Source organism: Nomascus leucogenys, chromosome 17, assembly GCF_006542625.1.
Source record: "Nomascus leucogenys isolate Asia chromosome 17, Asia_NLE_v1, whole genome shotgun sequence".
NCBI lineage: Eukaryota > Metazoa > Chordata > Mammalia > Primates > Hylobatidae > Nomascus > Nomascus leucogenys.
In genome coordinates, this window is record NC_044397.1 from 80,342,232 (window position 1) to 80,356,415 (window position 14,184).

The 14,184-nt window shown below is 42.5% G+C and overlaps 1 protein-coding gene across 6 annotated transcripts in view; it reads left to right on the forward strand.

Annotated features, from left to right (window-relative positions):
- The window catches only part of OSBPL3 (oxysterol binding protein like 3), a 199,372-nt gene that overhangs the window by 151,549 nt on the left and 33,639 nt on the right, over window positions 1-14,184 (forward strand). For all 6 annotated transcript variants that reach the window (XR_004026431.1, XR_004026432.1, XM_030796352.1 and 3 more), the window contains 2 exons: window positions 1,799-2,049; window positions 6,407-6,544. Coding sequence is in view for 4 of the 6 variants with exons in the window: in XM_030796352.1 (XP_030652212.1) it covers window positions 1,799-2,049; window positions 6,407-6,544 (389 nt within the window). In the remaining 2 variants the exon portion in view is untranslated. The remainder of the gene's footprint in view (window positions 1-1,798; window positions 2,050-6,406; window positions 6,545-14,184) is intronic.

A 14,184-nucleotide genomic window follows, 5' to 3' on the forward strand; every position in this document is an offset into this window, starting at 1 on the left:
TGATAGATTGGCATGCTTAAAATATGTTTCATTCATCAAAATACTCCATGGACCAAATTTAAAGGTAAATGCCAAGTGGGGATTGAATTGTAAAACAAATATAAAACAAGAGAGTATGGTCTTAATACACAAATAGGAAGGCAGACAATTCAGCAAAGAAGAAGTGCTCATGAAAGCACTCTAAACCACACAGGAAATCTTTTAAATGTAAGCTAAAACAAGGAGGTTACACTGTCCACCTGACAATTTGACAGAAATTAAAAATGAAAATGACAAGCCTGAAGAGGCCTCAGGAGATGGATGTTCACATCTGCTACCGACAAATGGGGAAGTTGGGGGCAGCCTTTTTGAAAAGTAGTCTGATCATGTGAATCAGAAGTCTAACAACATTCAGAGTTCTTGACATAGTAATCCAACTTCTTTGTATCCTAAGAAAATAAAGATATAGGCAAAAAATGTTTTACAGTCTTTAAAAATGATTTATTAAAAAAACCTCTTAGGTTCAGGGGTACATGTGCAGGTTTGTTCTATAGGTAAATTGCATGTCACGGTGGTTACTGTACAGATTATTTCATCATCAAGGTAATAAGCATAGCATCAAATAGGTAGGTTTTTGATCCTCACCCACTACTCACCCTCCACATTCCAGTAGGCCCTGGTGTCTATGGTTCCCTTCTTTATGTTCATGTGAACCAACGTTTAGTACCCCTTTATGGTTTTCTCTTCCTGTGTTAGTTTGCTTAGTTAACGGCCTCCAGCTCCATCTATGTTGCTGCAAAGGATATGATCCCATTATTTTTTATGGCTGCACAGTATTCCATGGTGTATATGTACCACATTTTCTTTATCTAGTCTGCTGTTGATGGGCATTTAAATTGATTCCATGTCTTTGCTATTGGGAATAGTGCTGTGATAAACATACACGTGCATGTGTCTTTATGGTAGAACAATATGTATTCCTTTGGGTATATAGTCAGTAATGAGATTGCTGAGTTGAATGGCAGTTCTGTTTTAAGTTCTTTGAGAAATTGCCAAACTGCTTTCCACAATGGCTGAGCTAATTACATTCCCACCAGTAGTGTATAAGTGTTCCCTTTTCTCTGCAGCCTCACCAGCATGTTATTTTTTGACTTTTAATAATTGCCATTCTGATTGGTATGAGATGATATCTCATTGTGGTTTTGATTTGCATTTCTCTAATGATTAGTGATATTGAGCAAAAACTAATGTTTTAGAAAAATTTTAAATAATATGGAAAAATACTGTTAGCTGAACAAGCAGAATATAAAATATGTATACAGTATGAACAACACAGATAGAGAAAACACGAAATGAAAATACTCTAATATATAAATGGCTGCTATTTTGGGGTGGTAGAGCAGTGAAATGACCATTATTTCCTTTATCATTTTCCTGTAATAAACACAATTGTTTTACCAGAATTTAAAGTGATTTTTTTAAAAAGTTTACAAGTTTTTATAAACAATAAGCAACTATAGGCATAGAAATCCAATTTCCAGTTTTATTCTAAGTGTGTATGAGCTACGAGGAACTAGGTTTTGAGGAGCAATTCAAGGTCTTCCCTGTGAATAAAGTCTGTGGGTTTTAGTGTGTGTCCTTTTTGGTATTTAATTGCTCAGGATTCTTTTGCCAGTTTTCTGACTTCCAGCCATACTCTGAACAACTGAGTTTAATAGTAACATTGAGTACTTGCTACATAAGGTTTTATTCGTGGATTAAAAATAATAGAATAAAATGAAAAGCTTTATAGAGACAACCAGGCCTCTTTCCCTTTCAGGGCCTGTCCTTGATAGTGGTGGGGAAGCGAAGTCCCGGAGAAGAACGTGCCTGCCGGCGCCCTGCCCGAGCAGCAGTAACATCAGCCTGTGGAACATCCTGAGGAACAACATCGGGAAGGACCTGTCCAAGGTGGCCATGCCGGTGGAGCTGAATGAGCCCCTGAACACGCTGCAGAGGCTCTGTGAGGAGCTGGAGTACAGCGAGCTCCTGGACAAGGCTGCGCAGATTCCCAGCCCTCTGGAAAGGATGGTGAGGAGTCAGCCTTCCCTTGCCACACTGTCCAGCCTTGGTCCCCGAGCCACGAGGCCATTCACGGGGCCCATCAGAGAGACAGCCCCTGTTCCCTCCGGTTTCATTTTGATTGTTCCATAGACAGGTTCATTACTCAGAGCTGTCTGGCTTCTTCCGCCTGGCTGTTTCCAGTCACCTTGTCAGGATTTGGAGACGGGGTTGGGGTGCTTTTCCGTGGCACTTTGTGCCTGGGGTAGTTCTGTTCTGTGGGTTTGTGCTTCCTCTTTCTCCAGAAGCCTTCTGGCTGATTGTTCCGATGTGCCTGGCTGGAAAACATGTCTTTAGGGCTGTCTGCATGTTTATTTTTACTTCCCTGGGTGGACAGAATTTAATTTCTCGAGTTGTTTTTCTCATCCAGGGTAAGTTTCCCCTGAGAATGTTTGTGTTTATTTCTGGAATTGTCCCATCAGCTCCTAGGATTTTGGAAATTAAAGTTCACAGGAGGAGGTTTTCACATCAGAAATATTCTTTTTTTTCTCTCTCCCTCTTATGTTATAAATGAGTACTTAAAAAAAAATCTTAGAAAAGCCCACCTTCTCTTCCCTACTCAGCATCAGCTCAGTCACAGCATGCTGGCTTTTAAAAGGGCTTCCAAGTGTTTCTCATCTTTCTCCCGTCTAATGGGTAGGGAGATTGGGAAGGGAGTACCCAAAGGGCAAGACTCTGGGCAGATCAGCCCTCTCTATGACTGTGACTAACTTTGTTCTTGAACATGGGTGTCTGTACCTCTTTTTGCTTCCTCATATTCAGTGACCTTAGAGCAGTAAGGTCATTGTCTCTATGGGATGCTGGGACATCAGTGTCCCCCAAATGCAGAGTCTCTCTCCTGGGCAATTGTCAATTGGCTACATTGGAATTGGAGTGCCCCCTCGGCTTCACAGACCTATAGCCCTGCCGACACCCCCATTGATAGAGGATGCTATTATTTTCTACATTCTTTTTTTTTTTTTGGACTAGAAGGAATTTTATTAATTTTTTTTTTTACACACAAAACAATAAACATTTTCTAAAAATACATACAAACAAAAAGATGCATATCAAACATATTAGGAAGGTTGCACATGGGAAGACGGGGAACAGAAATGGGGGGTGGGAATTAAAGAAAATAAATGAGAGAGGGACTTTGTATGGATCAATGATAATAACTCAATCCTCTATTTGACAAAGAAGAAGGAGAAGGAAGAAGAAGAAAAAGAAAGTGGGATAAAGGATCAGAAAGGGAGGAAAATAGAAAAAATTAGAGTATGACTCCAGGGTAGACCTGTTTTGTTGTCGCTGGGTTGGTTGGTTGGTTTGTCTGTTGTATTTTTCATGTGTTTTGCCATGTTGGCCAGGCTTGTCTCGAACTCCTAGCCTCAAGTGATCAACCCGCCTCGGCCTCCCAGAGTGCTGGGACTACAGGCGTGAGCCACCACGTCCAGCCCCCACATTGTGTCTGGCCTCCATGGTAGACCTCCCAGACGATGGGCGGCTGGGCAGAGGCGCTCCTCACTTCCCAGATGATGGGCGGCTGGGCAGAGGCGCTCCTCACTTCCCAGACGATGGGTGGCCGGGCAGAGGCGCTCCTCACTTCTTCCCAGATGGGGTGGCTGGGCAGAGGCGCTCCTCACTTCTTCCCAGACGGGGCGGCTGGGCAGAGGCGCTCCTCACTTCCCAGACGGGGCGGCCTATTTTCTACATTCTAAGCATTCTGCAGTACTAGCACTCATTAAAACATCATTACTTCAGTGATTTGAAGATTAAGGGGGAATCGTAACAGCTGTCTGAGAGGGATATCCCATCGTCATTCTGCCCAGTCTCCAGGGCCTCCCCTATCAAAGAGACTTTCTCTTTTTTTGAGTCAGGGTCTTTGTCGCCCAGGCTGGAGTACAGTGGTGCAGTCCTACCTCACTGCAACCTCGAACTCCTAGGCTTAAGCAACCCTCCTGCCCTGGCCTCCCAAAATGCCGGAATTATAGGCATGAGTCACTGTACCTGGCCCAAGAGACTTTCTTTCTTGTTGCTGATAATCAGGGTAGGAGACAAAAACAAGCTGTATTTTTTAAACTCTTCTTTGTTACTTGTCCCCAGGTAATTTTTGCTGAATAAAAGGAAGGCAAATCTTCTAGAAATAGCTTCTAAGGCAAGTGTTAAAAGTCAGCATTTGTGGACCTCTTTTCTTTAAAGGAAATGATTGGCTTTGAGGATGAAAGTTTCTTGAAGATGTTTCATGCTGTGGCAATTTAGAGACCCTTAGGATATTCAGCTGATTGATCTGTGTAATTGACCTTGAGCAGAGGTTTGAGGAGAGGCTTCTCATCCCCAACATAACCACTAAGCAGGAGTCTTACCTCATGGGTTTTGTTTACTGTCCTGCAGGTCTGCTTATGCCCCTGCCTGGACTCTCCCTCATGCCACCAACCCACAGGGAGAGTGCTTCCTTCTGCCTCCTCTTCGCTCTCTCTTCCCCACAGCATCATGAATGGCACTAGGTTCTTTCATCGGTTGTGTTCTATTTTACATGGTGAAGGTGATTTAAGGGTTGATTCAGCATTCTATACACGGTGTGTCTGTACTGTTTCACAGGTCACCAATGTGGAGAAGCAGGGAGAGGAACAGACACCCAGGTTTCAAGAATACAGGCAGTTACAAGTAGTACTGACTTGAGTGTAGTTGATTTTTTCTTCTTCTTTTTTTTTTTTTTTTTTTTTTTGAGACAGTCTCTCTCTGTCACCCAGGCTGGAGTGCAGTGGCACAATCTCGGCTCACTGCAACCTCCACCTCCCAGATTCAAGTGATTCTCCTACCTCAGCCTCCTCCTGAGTAGCTGGGATTACAGGCGCGTGCCACCACATCTGGCTAATTTTTGTATTTTTAGTAGAGATGCGGTTTCACTGTGTTGATCAGGCTGATCTCGAACTCCTGACCTCGTGATCTGCCCACCTCGTCCTCCCAAAGTGCTGGGATTACAGGTGTGAGCTACCGCGCCCGGCCCTTTTTTTTTTTTTTTTTTTGAGACAGGGTCTTGCTCTGTCACCCAGGCTGGAGTGCAATGGTGCAATCACAGCTCATTGCAACCTCGACCTCCTGGGCTCAATCAATCCTCCCACTTCTGCCTCCCAAGTAGCTGGGACCACAAGTATGTGCCACCACACCCAGCTACGTCTTTTGTATTGTTTTGTAGAGAAGAGGTTTTGCCATGTTGTCCAGGCTGGTCTTGAACTCCTGGGCTCAAGCGGATCCACTTGCCTTGGTCTCCCGAAGTGCTGGGATTACAGGCATGAGCCACTGCACCCAGCCGAGTATAGCTCATTTTTATAAGCCATCCAGCTGCTCTAGAGAATTCTATAGCATGAGGTGGTGAGGTGGCCCCTATTACAGGCAACACCAAAAATTTAGCAGAAGGTTAAAAAGGAAGGTTACATGACTAGTGAGCATTTATGAAAGGCACTCAGCTCTTCTTCAGTATAAGAAACTGCATGAAATGTGCTGGGAAGAAGAAATGTTGAGATTGTTACTACCCGACATTAGAAAGGAAAATTGGCCATCACTGCTTAGGCTTAACTGTTTTTACACACATGGAAGAAAACACAAAGAAGGTAATGTGCCTCCCTGATGCCCTGACAGGGAATCGCTAAAGACGCCGAGACCTCACAGTAAGGGCTGCCCAGAGAGTTTGTTCACTTCGTGTTCACATAAAGTTTTTCTTCCTTCCTCTCTTTATTTTAATTTTTTTTTTTGATGTTTTACTTTTCCTCCCAAAAAAGCAGAACTTTAAAGTCACTATATCCTGTGGCTTGTTTCCCAGGCTTAGGAAATGACTCACAGATTTTCTTTGGTCAAAATGAATGTTTTGGTTTCTATAATATCACATTTTGAATGGTTAAATTTATGATGCTGATTCCTGAGTTTTGGAGGGATTTTTTAACACTCCTTTTTTAATACTCTTTCCCCACTCCACCCCTGAAGCCTTAGCACCATATCAGGATCCTCAGATACTGTCAGGCTTAAAAGTACTGGACGCAGCTTAACAGTCTCCAGAAACAGTGTAGTCCAGTTTAGAAATGTCATTGTCTTTATAGCATCTCCCAACTTTTAGGCATCAAGATAAACGGACACCTTTAAAACATTGGGTTAATTTGTTTTGGGGCCCAGATAAACATTATTTAAACCTACAATTTTAAACCTATGTTGGTTTGGTTGTTTTTAAACAACCAAAGACAAATCTTTGGATTTCTGAAAGAAAATCATAGAGGTTTTATTTTGTTTAGTTCTTTGTGAACAATGAAGCTCTTGGTGACACGGAAATGACAAAGTTCTTTTCTCTTGTCCTTAGGTATATGTGGCAGCCTTTGCCATATCAGCATATGCATCTAGCTACTACCGAGCTGGAAGCAAGCCATTTAATCCGGTTCTTGGAGAAACATATGAATGTATTCGGGAGGACAAGGGCTTCCGGTTTTTTTCAGAACAGGTAGATGTACACCCTTTTTTGGTTGTTGGAAGGGGTTGCTTATGTCTCCCATTAAATGTGCTTCTGAAATATTTATGTTCCACCTTTCACTGGCTTCAAAGCAGCCAAGATAATTACAGTGCTTTTCAACATAAAGGGAGGGATCGATTTCCCTTCCACTGAAGCCAAGCCACCACCCAGGGGCTTGGTACCACCCGTAATTCTGCACACTTGCTTGGCTACATGCATTGCCGGTGTCCTTTCTCTTTAAAATCATTAGCACAAGGAATTTTGAAAGGATGAACATTGGCCCAAACTTCAATTTAGAGGTTTAACATTGCTCCCTAACACACTGACATCGTTATTCCAGAGCATGAATGCCCCCAGCATAGTGGGTAGCGCCAGATAAATGCATTATTCTCAATTTTGATTTGAGAGGAATCATTCATTCATGTATTCATTCATTCACATCAATAAGTTATTTCTAGAACGTATACCACGTGCCTGCCACTGTTCCATGTGCTAGGATATTGCAGTGGGGTGGGGGTGAGGGGTCCGGACAGGAGTCCCTGCCCACATCTGATGGATGCACAACCTTGTACTCATGCAGCCTAAGGTTCCATCATGCTCTTGCCACAGAAGTAGCATAGAGTAATACTCAGGCATCAGACAGCCTAGGATCCATCCTACCTCAGTTCTACCTCTTACTAGCATGATAACCCAAGGCAAGTTACATAGCTTCTCTGTGCTTTAGTTTGCTTTTGAGAGTGGAGAGGATGACAGTTGTATGTAACTCACATGGTTTTATGATGATTCAATGAGACACTGTCTGCAAAGCACTTGGAGCAGCGTCTGAGACATGAAGATACATGTTATATGAGTGTTTGCTGTCATTATTGATGCATGCCAGCATAGTTTATAATGGTGGAGTGTTGGGAACATCTAAAATACTTGTCAACAGGAGATTATTTACTTAACATAGAGTGTATACATATTGAAATTAAAAAAAAAACTTCTCTAAGATACACAGAAAGAAATTTTATTAAGATTATAACAAATTTATAAAGTAAAATACACCCTCTCCCACCTTGTTAAGGTAGCAATCAAACACGTCCACTCTCTGTATATCCCTAAATCCCTAGGGATATTAAACTTCATTGCTTCTGTACATTTCTCACCTCTCAGTTCTTAGAGAACTGAGGAGAAAGGGGGGGTGGATTGCTAAAATATTCTTTTATCTTGCTGCTCTCTTTATCAATGGATTTGCACTACAGGGAGAGGAGGGGAAGCGTGGGTTGGCTGAGAGACTTATGATGATAGTGCTTATCTTAACTGTAAATGATAAGGAGTGTTCTCTGGAACTCAAAATGAATATACAGTAACCCAACGCACACTGTCAGTAGCTTGCCAGTTAGAAGCTAAAACAAGAAATTAAACATGGACTGACACTGGGGAAGTAGGGAGTTAAATCAGTAGTTAAAGGGAATAAGATAATCTGTGTGATTCAGAATTCATCTGGGTTATTTAAATACTGAACCTAAAATAGAATGAGAATAAATGAAAATATAATTTGGTTTCCATGGTATCATATGCACTCTTGTGAAAAAATAAAGGCCAAAAATAGCCTCAAACTACAGCAGACAATCAGGACAGGATGAATAGCTATCAGAAAAGAATAGTAACGTGAGCTGTGTAAAGTTGAGCTTCAGTCCTCTGAGCCCTGGTGGGACAGGGCCAAATTCAAGATCTGTTTGTGTATTTCCCATGGTGGTACGGGGGGAGAAATCAGAGCTCCTGGGCACATGTGCACAAAGACAGAAAGAGGGTTACATAACTTAGCATTTAGTTCCATGAAATAAGCAAGAAAGAGAACTGGTTATTGTTAGTAGTTTAGGATGTGCTGGGTGTAGGATGTGCAGACCTGCCTGCTTCAAATCTTAACTCCACAATTTGCTCCATGTGTGACCTTATGTAAGTTCCTTCAACTTTCTCAGCCTCCCTTTTTAAAAAAAAAAAAAAATCTACAAATTAAGAATGATAATGTTTGATTAATAGGTTGTAGTAAGGCTTAAACAAAATAATACACTGATGGAAATATTCAGTAAATGGCTACTGCTCTTATATTTAGTGGAAACTTCTACAATGCCTTTTTTTTTTTTTGAGACAGAGTCTCACTTTGTCGCCCAGGCTGGAGTGCAGTGGCACAGTCTCGGCTTACTGCAACCTCTGCCTCCGAGTTCAAGTGATCCTCGCACCTCAGCCTCCTGAGTAGCTGGGACTATAGGCTGGTGCCGCCATGCCCAGCTAAGTTTTGTATTTTTAATAGAGATGGTGTTTCACCATATTGGCCAGGCTGGTCGCAAACTGACCTCATGGGATCTGCCCCCCTTGGCCTCTCAATGTGCTGGGATTACAGGCATGAACCACCATGCCTGGCCTGCAATGCCTTTTAATGTAAAGTGTTAAGAATAGTAAGAGTTTGTGGGGTGGAGCCAAGATGGCCGAATAGGAACAGCTCCCAGCGTGAGCAACACAGCAGACGGGTGATTTCTGCATTTCCATCTGAGGTACCGGGTTCATCTCACTAGGGAGTGCCAAACAGTGGGTGCAGGACAGTCGGTGCAGCGCACCGTGCGCGAGCCGAAGCAGGGCGAGGCATTGCCTCACTCAGGAAGCACATGGGGTCAGGGAGTTCCCTTTCCTAGTCAAAGAAAGGGGTGACAGACGGCACCTGGAAAATCAGGTCACTCCCACCCTAATACTGCGCTTTTCCAACGGGCTTGGAAAACAGCACACCAGGAGATTGTGTCCTGCACCTGGCTCAGAGGGTCCTACGCCCACGGAGTCTCGCTGATTGCTACCACAGCAGTCTGAGATCAAACTGCAAGGCAGCAGCGAGGCTGGGGGAGGGGTGCCCGACATTGCCCAGGCTTGCTTAGGTAAACAAAGCAGCCAGGAAGCTCAAACTGGGTGGAGCTCACCACAGCTCAAGGAGGCCTGCCTGCCTCTGTAGGCTCCATCTCTGGGGGCAGGGCACAGACAAACAAAAAGTCAGCAGTAACCTCTGCAGACTTAAATGTCCCTGTCTGACAGCTTTGAAGAGAGTAGTGGTTCTCCCAGCATGCAGCTGGAGATCTGAGAACGGGCAGACTGCCTCCTAAAGTGGGTCCCTGACCCCCGAGCAGCCTAACTGGGAGGCGCCCCCCAGTAGGGACAGACTGACACCTCACTCGGCCAGGTACTCCTCTGAGACAAAACTTCCAGAGGAACGATCAGACAGCTGAATTTGCAGTTCATGAAAATCTGCAGTTCTGCAGCCACCGCTGCTGACATCCAGGCAAACAGGGTCTGGAGTGGACCTCTAGCAAACTCCAGCAGACCTGCAGCTGAGGGTCCTGTCTGTTAGAAGGAAAACTAACAAACAGAAAAGACACCCACACCAAAAACCCATCTGTACATCACCATCATCAAAGACCAAAAGTAGAAAAAACTACAAAGACGGGGAGAAAACAGAGCAGAAAAACTGGAAACTCTAAAAAGCAGAGCACCTCTCCTCCTCCAAAGGAATGCAGTTCCTCACCAGCAGTGGAACAAAGCTGGACAGAGAATGACTTTGACGAGTTGAGAGAAGAAAGCCTCAGACGATCAAACTACTTGGAGCTACAGGAGGAACTTCAAACCAATGGCAAAGAAGTTAAAAACTTTGAAAAAAATTAGACGAATGTTTAACTAAAATAACCAATGCAGAGAAGTGCTTAAAGGCACTGATGGAGCTGAAAGCCAAGTTTCGAGAACTACGTGAAGACTGCAGAAGCCTCAGTAGCCGACGCGATCAACTGGAAGAAAGGCTATCAGTGTTGGAAGATGAAATGAATGAAATGAAGCGAGAAGGGAAGTTTAGAGAAAAAAGAATAAAAAGAAACGAACAAAGCCTCCAAGAAATATGGGGCTATGTGAAAAGACCAAACCTACGTCTGATTGGTGTACCTGAAAGTGACGGGGAGAATGGAACCATGTTGGAAAACACTCTGCAAGATATTATCCAGGAGAACTTCCCCAATCTAGCAAGGCAGGCCAACATTCAGATTCAGGAAATACAGAGAACGCCACAAAGATACTCCTCAAGAAGAGCAACTCCAAGACACATAATTGTCAGATTCACCAAAGTTGAAATGAAGGAAAAAATGTTAAGGGCGGCCAGAGAGAAAGGTCAGGTTACCCACAAAGGGAAGCCCATCAGACTAACAGCTGATCTCTCAGCAGAAACTCTACAAGCCAGAAGAGAGTGGGGGCCGATATTCAACATTCTTAAAGAAAAGAATTTTCAACCCAGAATTTCATATCCAGCCAAACTAAGCTTCATAAGTGAAGGAGAAATAAGATACTTTACAGACAAGCAAACGCTGAGTGATTTTGTCACCACCAGGCCTGCCCTAAAAGAGCTCCTGAAGGAAGCACTAAACATGGAAAGGAACAACTGGTACCAGCCACTGCAAAAACATGCCAGATTGTAAAGACCATCGAGGCTAGGAAGAAACTGTATCAACTAACAAGCAAAATACCAGCTAACACCATAATGACAGGATCAAATTCACACATAACAATATTAATTTTAAATGTGAATGGGCTAAATGCTCCAATTAAAAGACACAGACTGAAAAATTGGATAAGGAGTCAAGACCCATCAGTGTGCTGTATTCAGGAAACCCATCTCACATGCAGAGACACACATAGACTCAAAATAAAGGGATGGAGGAAGATCTACCAAGCAAATGGAAAGGAAAAAAAGGCAGGGGTTGCAATCCTACTCTCTGATAAAATAGACTTTAAACCAACAAAGGTCAAAAGAGACAAAGAAGGCCATTACATAATGGTAAAGGGATCAATTCAACAAGAAGAGCTAACTATCCTAAATATATATGCACCCAATACAGGAGCACCCAGATTCGTAAAGCAAGTCCTGAGTGACCTGCAAAGAGACTTAGACTCTCACACAATAATAATGGGAGATTTTAACACCCCACTGTCAACATTAGACAGATCAACGAGACAGAAAGTTAACAAGGATACCCAGGAATTGAACTCAGCTGTGCCCCAAGCAGACCTAGTAGACATCTACAGAACTCTCTACCTGAAATCAACAGAATATACATTTTTTTCAGCACCACACCACACCTATTCCAAAGTTGACCACATAGTTGGAAGTAAAGCTCTCCTCAGCAAATGTAAAAGAACAGAAATTATAATAAACTGTCTCTCAGACCACAGTGCAATCAAACTAGAACTCAGGATTAAGAAACTCATTCAAAACCGCTCAACTACATGGAAACTGAACAACCTGCTCCTGAATGACTACTGGGTACATAACGAAATGAAGGCAGAAATCAAGATGTTCTTTGAAACCAACGAGAACAAAGACACAACATACCAGAATCTCTGGGACACATTCAAAGCAGTGTGTAGAGGGAAATTTATAGCACTAAATGCCCACAAGAGAAAGCAGGAAAGATCCAAAATTGACACCCTAACGTCACAATTAAAAGAACTAGAAAAGCAAGAGCAAACACATTCAAAAGCTAGCAGAAGGCAAGAAATAACTAAAATCAGACAGAACTGAAGGAAATAGAGACACAAAAAACCCTTCAAAAAATTAATGAATCCAGGAGCTGGTTTTTTGAAAAGATCCAACAAAATTGATAGACCGCAAGCAAGACTAATAAGAAAAGAGAGAAGAATCAAATAGATGCAATAAAAAATGATAAAGGGGATATCACCACCGATCCCACAGAAATACAGTCTACCATCAGAGAATACTACAAACACCTCTACGCAAATAAACTAGAAAATCTAGAAGAAATGGATAAATTCCTGGGCACGTACACCCTCTCAAGACTAACCAGGAAGAAGTTGAATCTCTGAATAGACCAATAACAGGCTCTGAAATTGTGGCAATAATCAATACCTTACCAACCAAAAAGAGTCCAGGACCTGATGAATTCACAGCCGAATTCTACCAGAGGTACAAGGAGGAACTGGTACCATTCCTTCTGAAACTATTCCAATCAATAGAAGAAGAGGGAATCCTCCCTAACACATTTTATGAGGCCAGCATCCTCCTGATACCAAAGCCTGGCAGAGACACAACCAAAAAAGAGAATTTCAGGCCAATATCCTTGATGAATATTGATGCAAAAATCCTCAATAAAATACTGGCAAACAGAATCCAGCAGCACATCAAAAAGCTTATCCACCATGATCAAGTGGGCTTCATCCCTGGGATGCAAGGCTGGTTCAACATACGCAAATCAATAAATGTAATCCAGCATATAAACAGAACCAAAGACAAAAACCACATGATTATTTCAATAGATGCAGAAAAGGCCTTTAACAAAATTCAACAACTCTTCATGCTTTAAACTCTCAATAAGTTATGTATTGATGGGACGTATCTCAAGATAATAAGAGCTATCTATGACAAACCCACAGCCAATATCATACTGAATGGGCAAAAACTGGAAGCATTCCCTTTGAAAACTGGCACAAGACAGGGATGCCCTCTCTCACCACTCCTACTCAACATAGTGTTGGAAGTTCTGGCCAGGGCAATCAGGCAGGAGAAGGAAATAAAGGGTATTCAATTAGGAAAAGAGGAAGTCAAACTGCCCCTGTTTGCAGATGACATGATTGTATATCTAGAAAACCCCATAGTCTCAGCCCAAAATCTCCTCAAGCTGATAAGCAACTTCAGCAAAGTCTCAGGATACAAAATCAATGTACAAAAATCACAAGCATTCTTGTACACCAATCACAGACAAACAGAGAGCCAAATCATGAGTGAACTCCCATTCACAATTGCTTCAAAGAGAATAAAATACCTAGGAATCTAACTTACAAGGGATGTGAAGGACCTCTTCAAGGAGAACTACAAATCACTGCTCAATGAAATAAAAGAGGATACAAACAAATGGAAGAACATTCCATGCTCATGGGTTGGAAGAATCAATATCGTGAAAATGGCCATACTGCCCAAGGTAATTTATAGATTCAATGCCATGCCCATCAAGCTACCAATGACTTTCTTCACAGAATTGGAAAAAACTACTTTAAAGTTCATATGGAACCAAAAAAGAGTCCGCATTGCCAAGTCAATTCTAAGCCAAAAGAACAAAGCTGGAGGCATCACGCTACCTGACTTCAAACTATACTACAAGGCTACAGTAACCAAAACAGCATGGTACTGGTACCAAAACAGAGACATAGATCAATGGAAGAGAACGGAGCCCTCAGAAATAATGCCACATATCTACAACTATCTGATCTTTGACAAACCTGACAAAAACAAGCAATGGGGAAAGGATTCCCTATTTAATAAATGGTGCTGGGAAAACTGGCTAGCCATATGTAGAAAGCTGAAACTGGATCTCTTCCTTACACCTTATACAAAAATTAATTCAAGATGGATTAAAGACTTACATGTTAGACCTAAAACCACAAAAACCCTAGAAGAAAACCTAGGCAATACCATTCAGGACATAGGCATGGGCAAGGACTTCATGTCTAAAACATCAAAAGCAATGGCAACAAAAGCCAAAATTGACACATGGGGTCTAATTAAACTAAAGAGCTTCTGCACAGCAAAAGAAACTACCATCAGAGTGAAC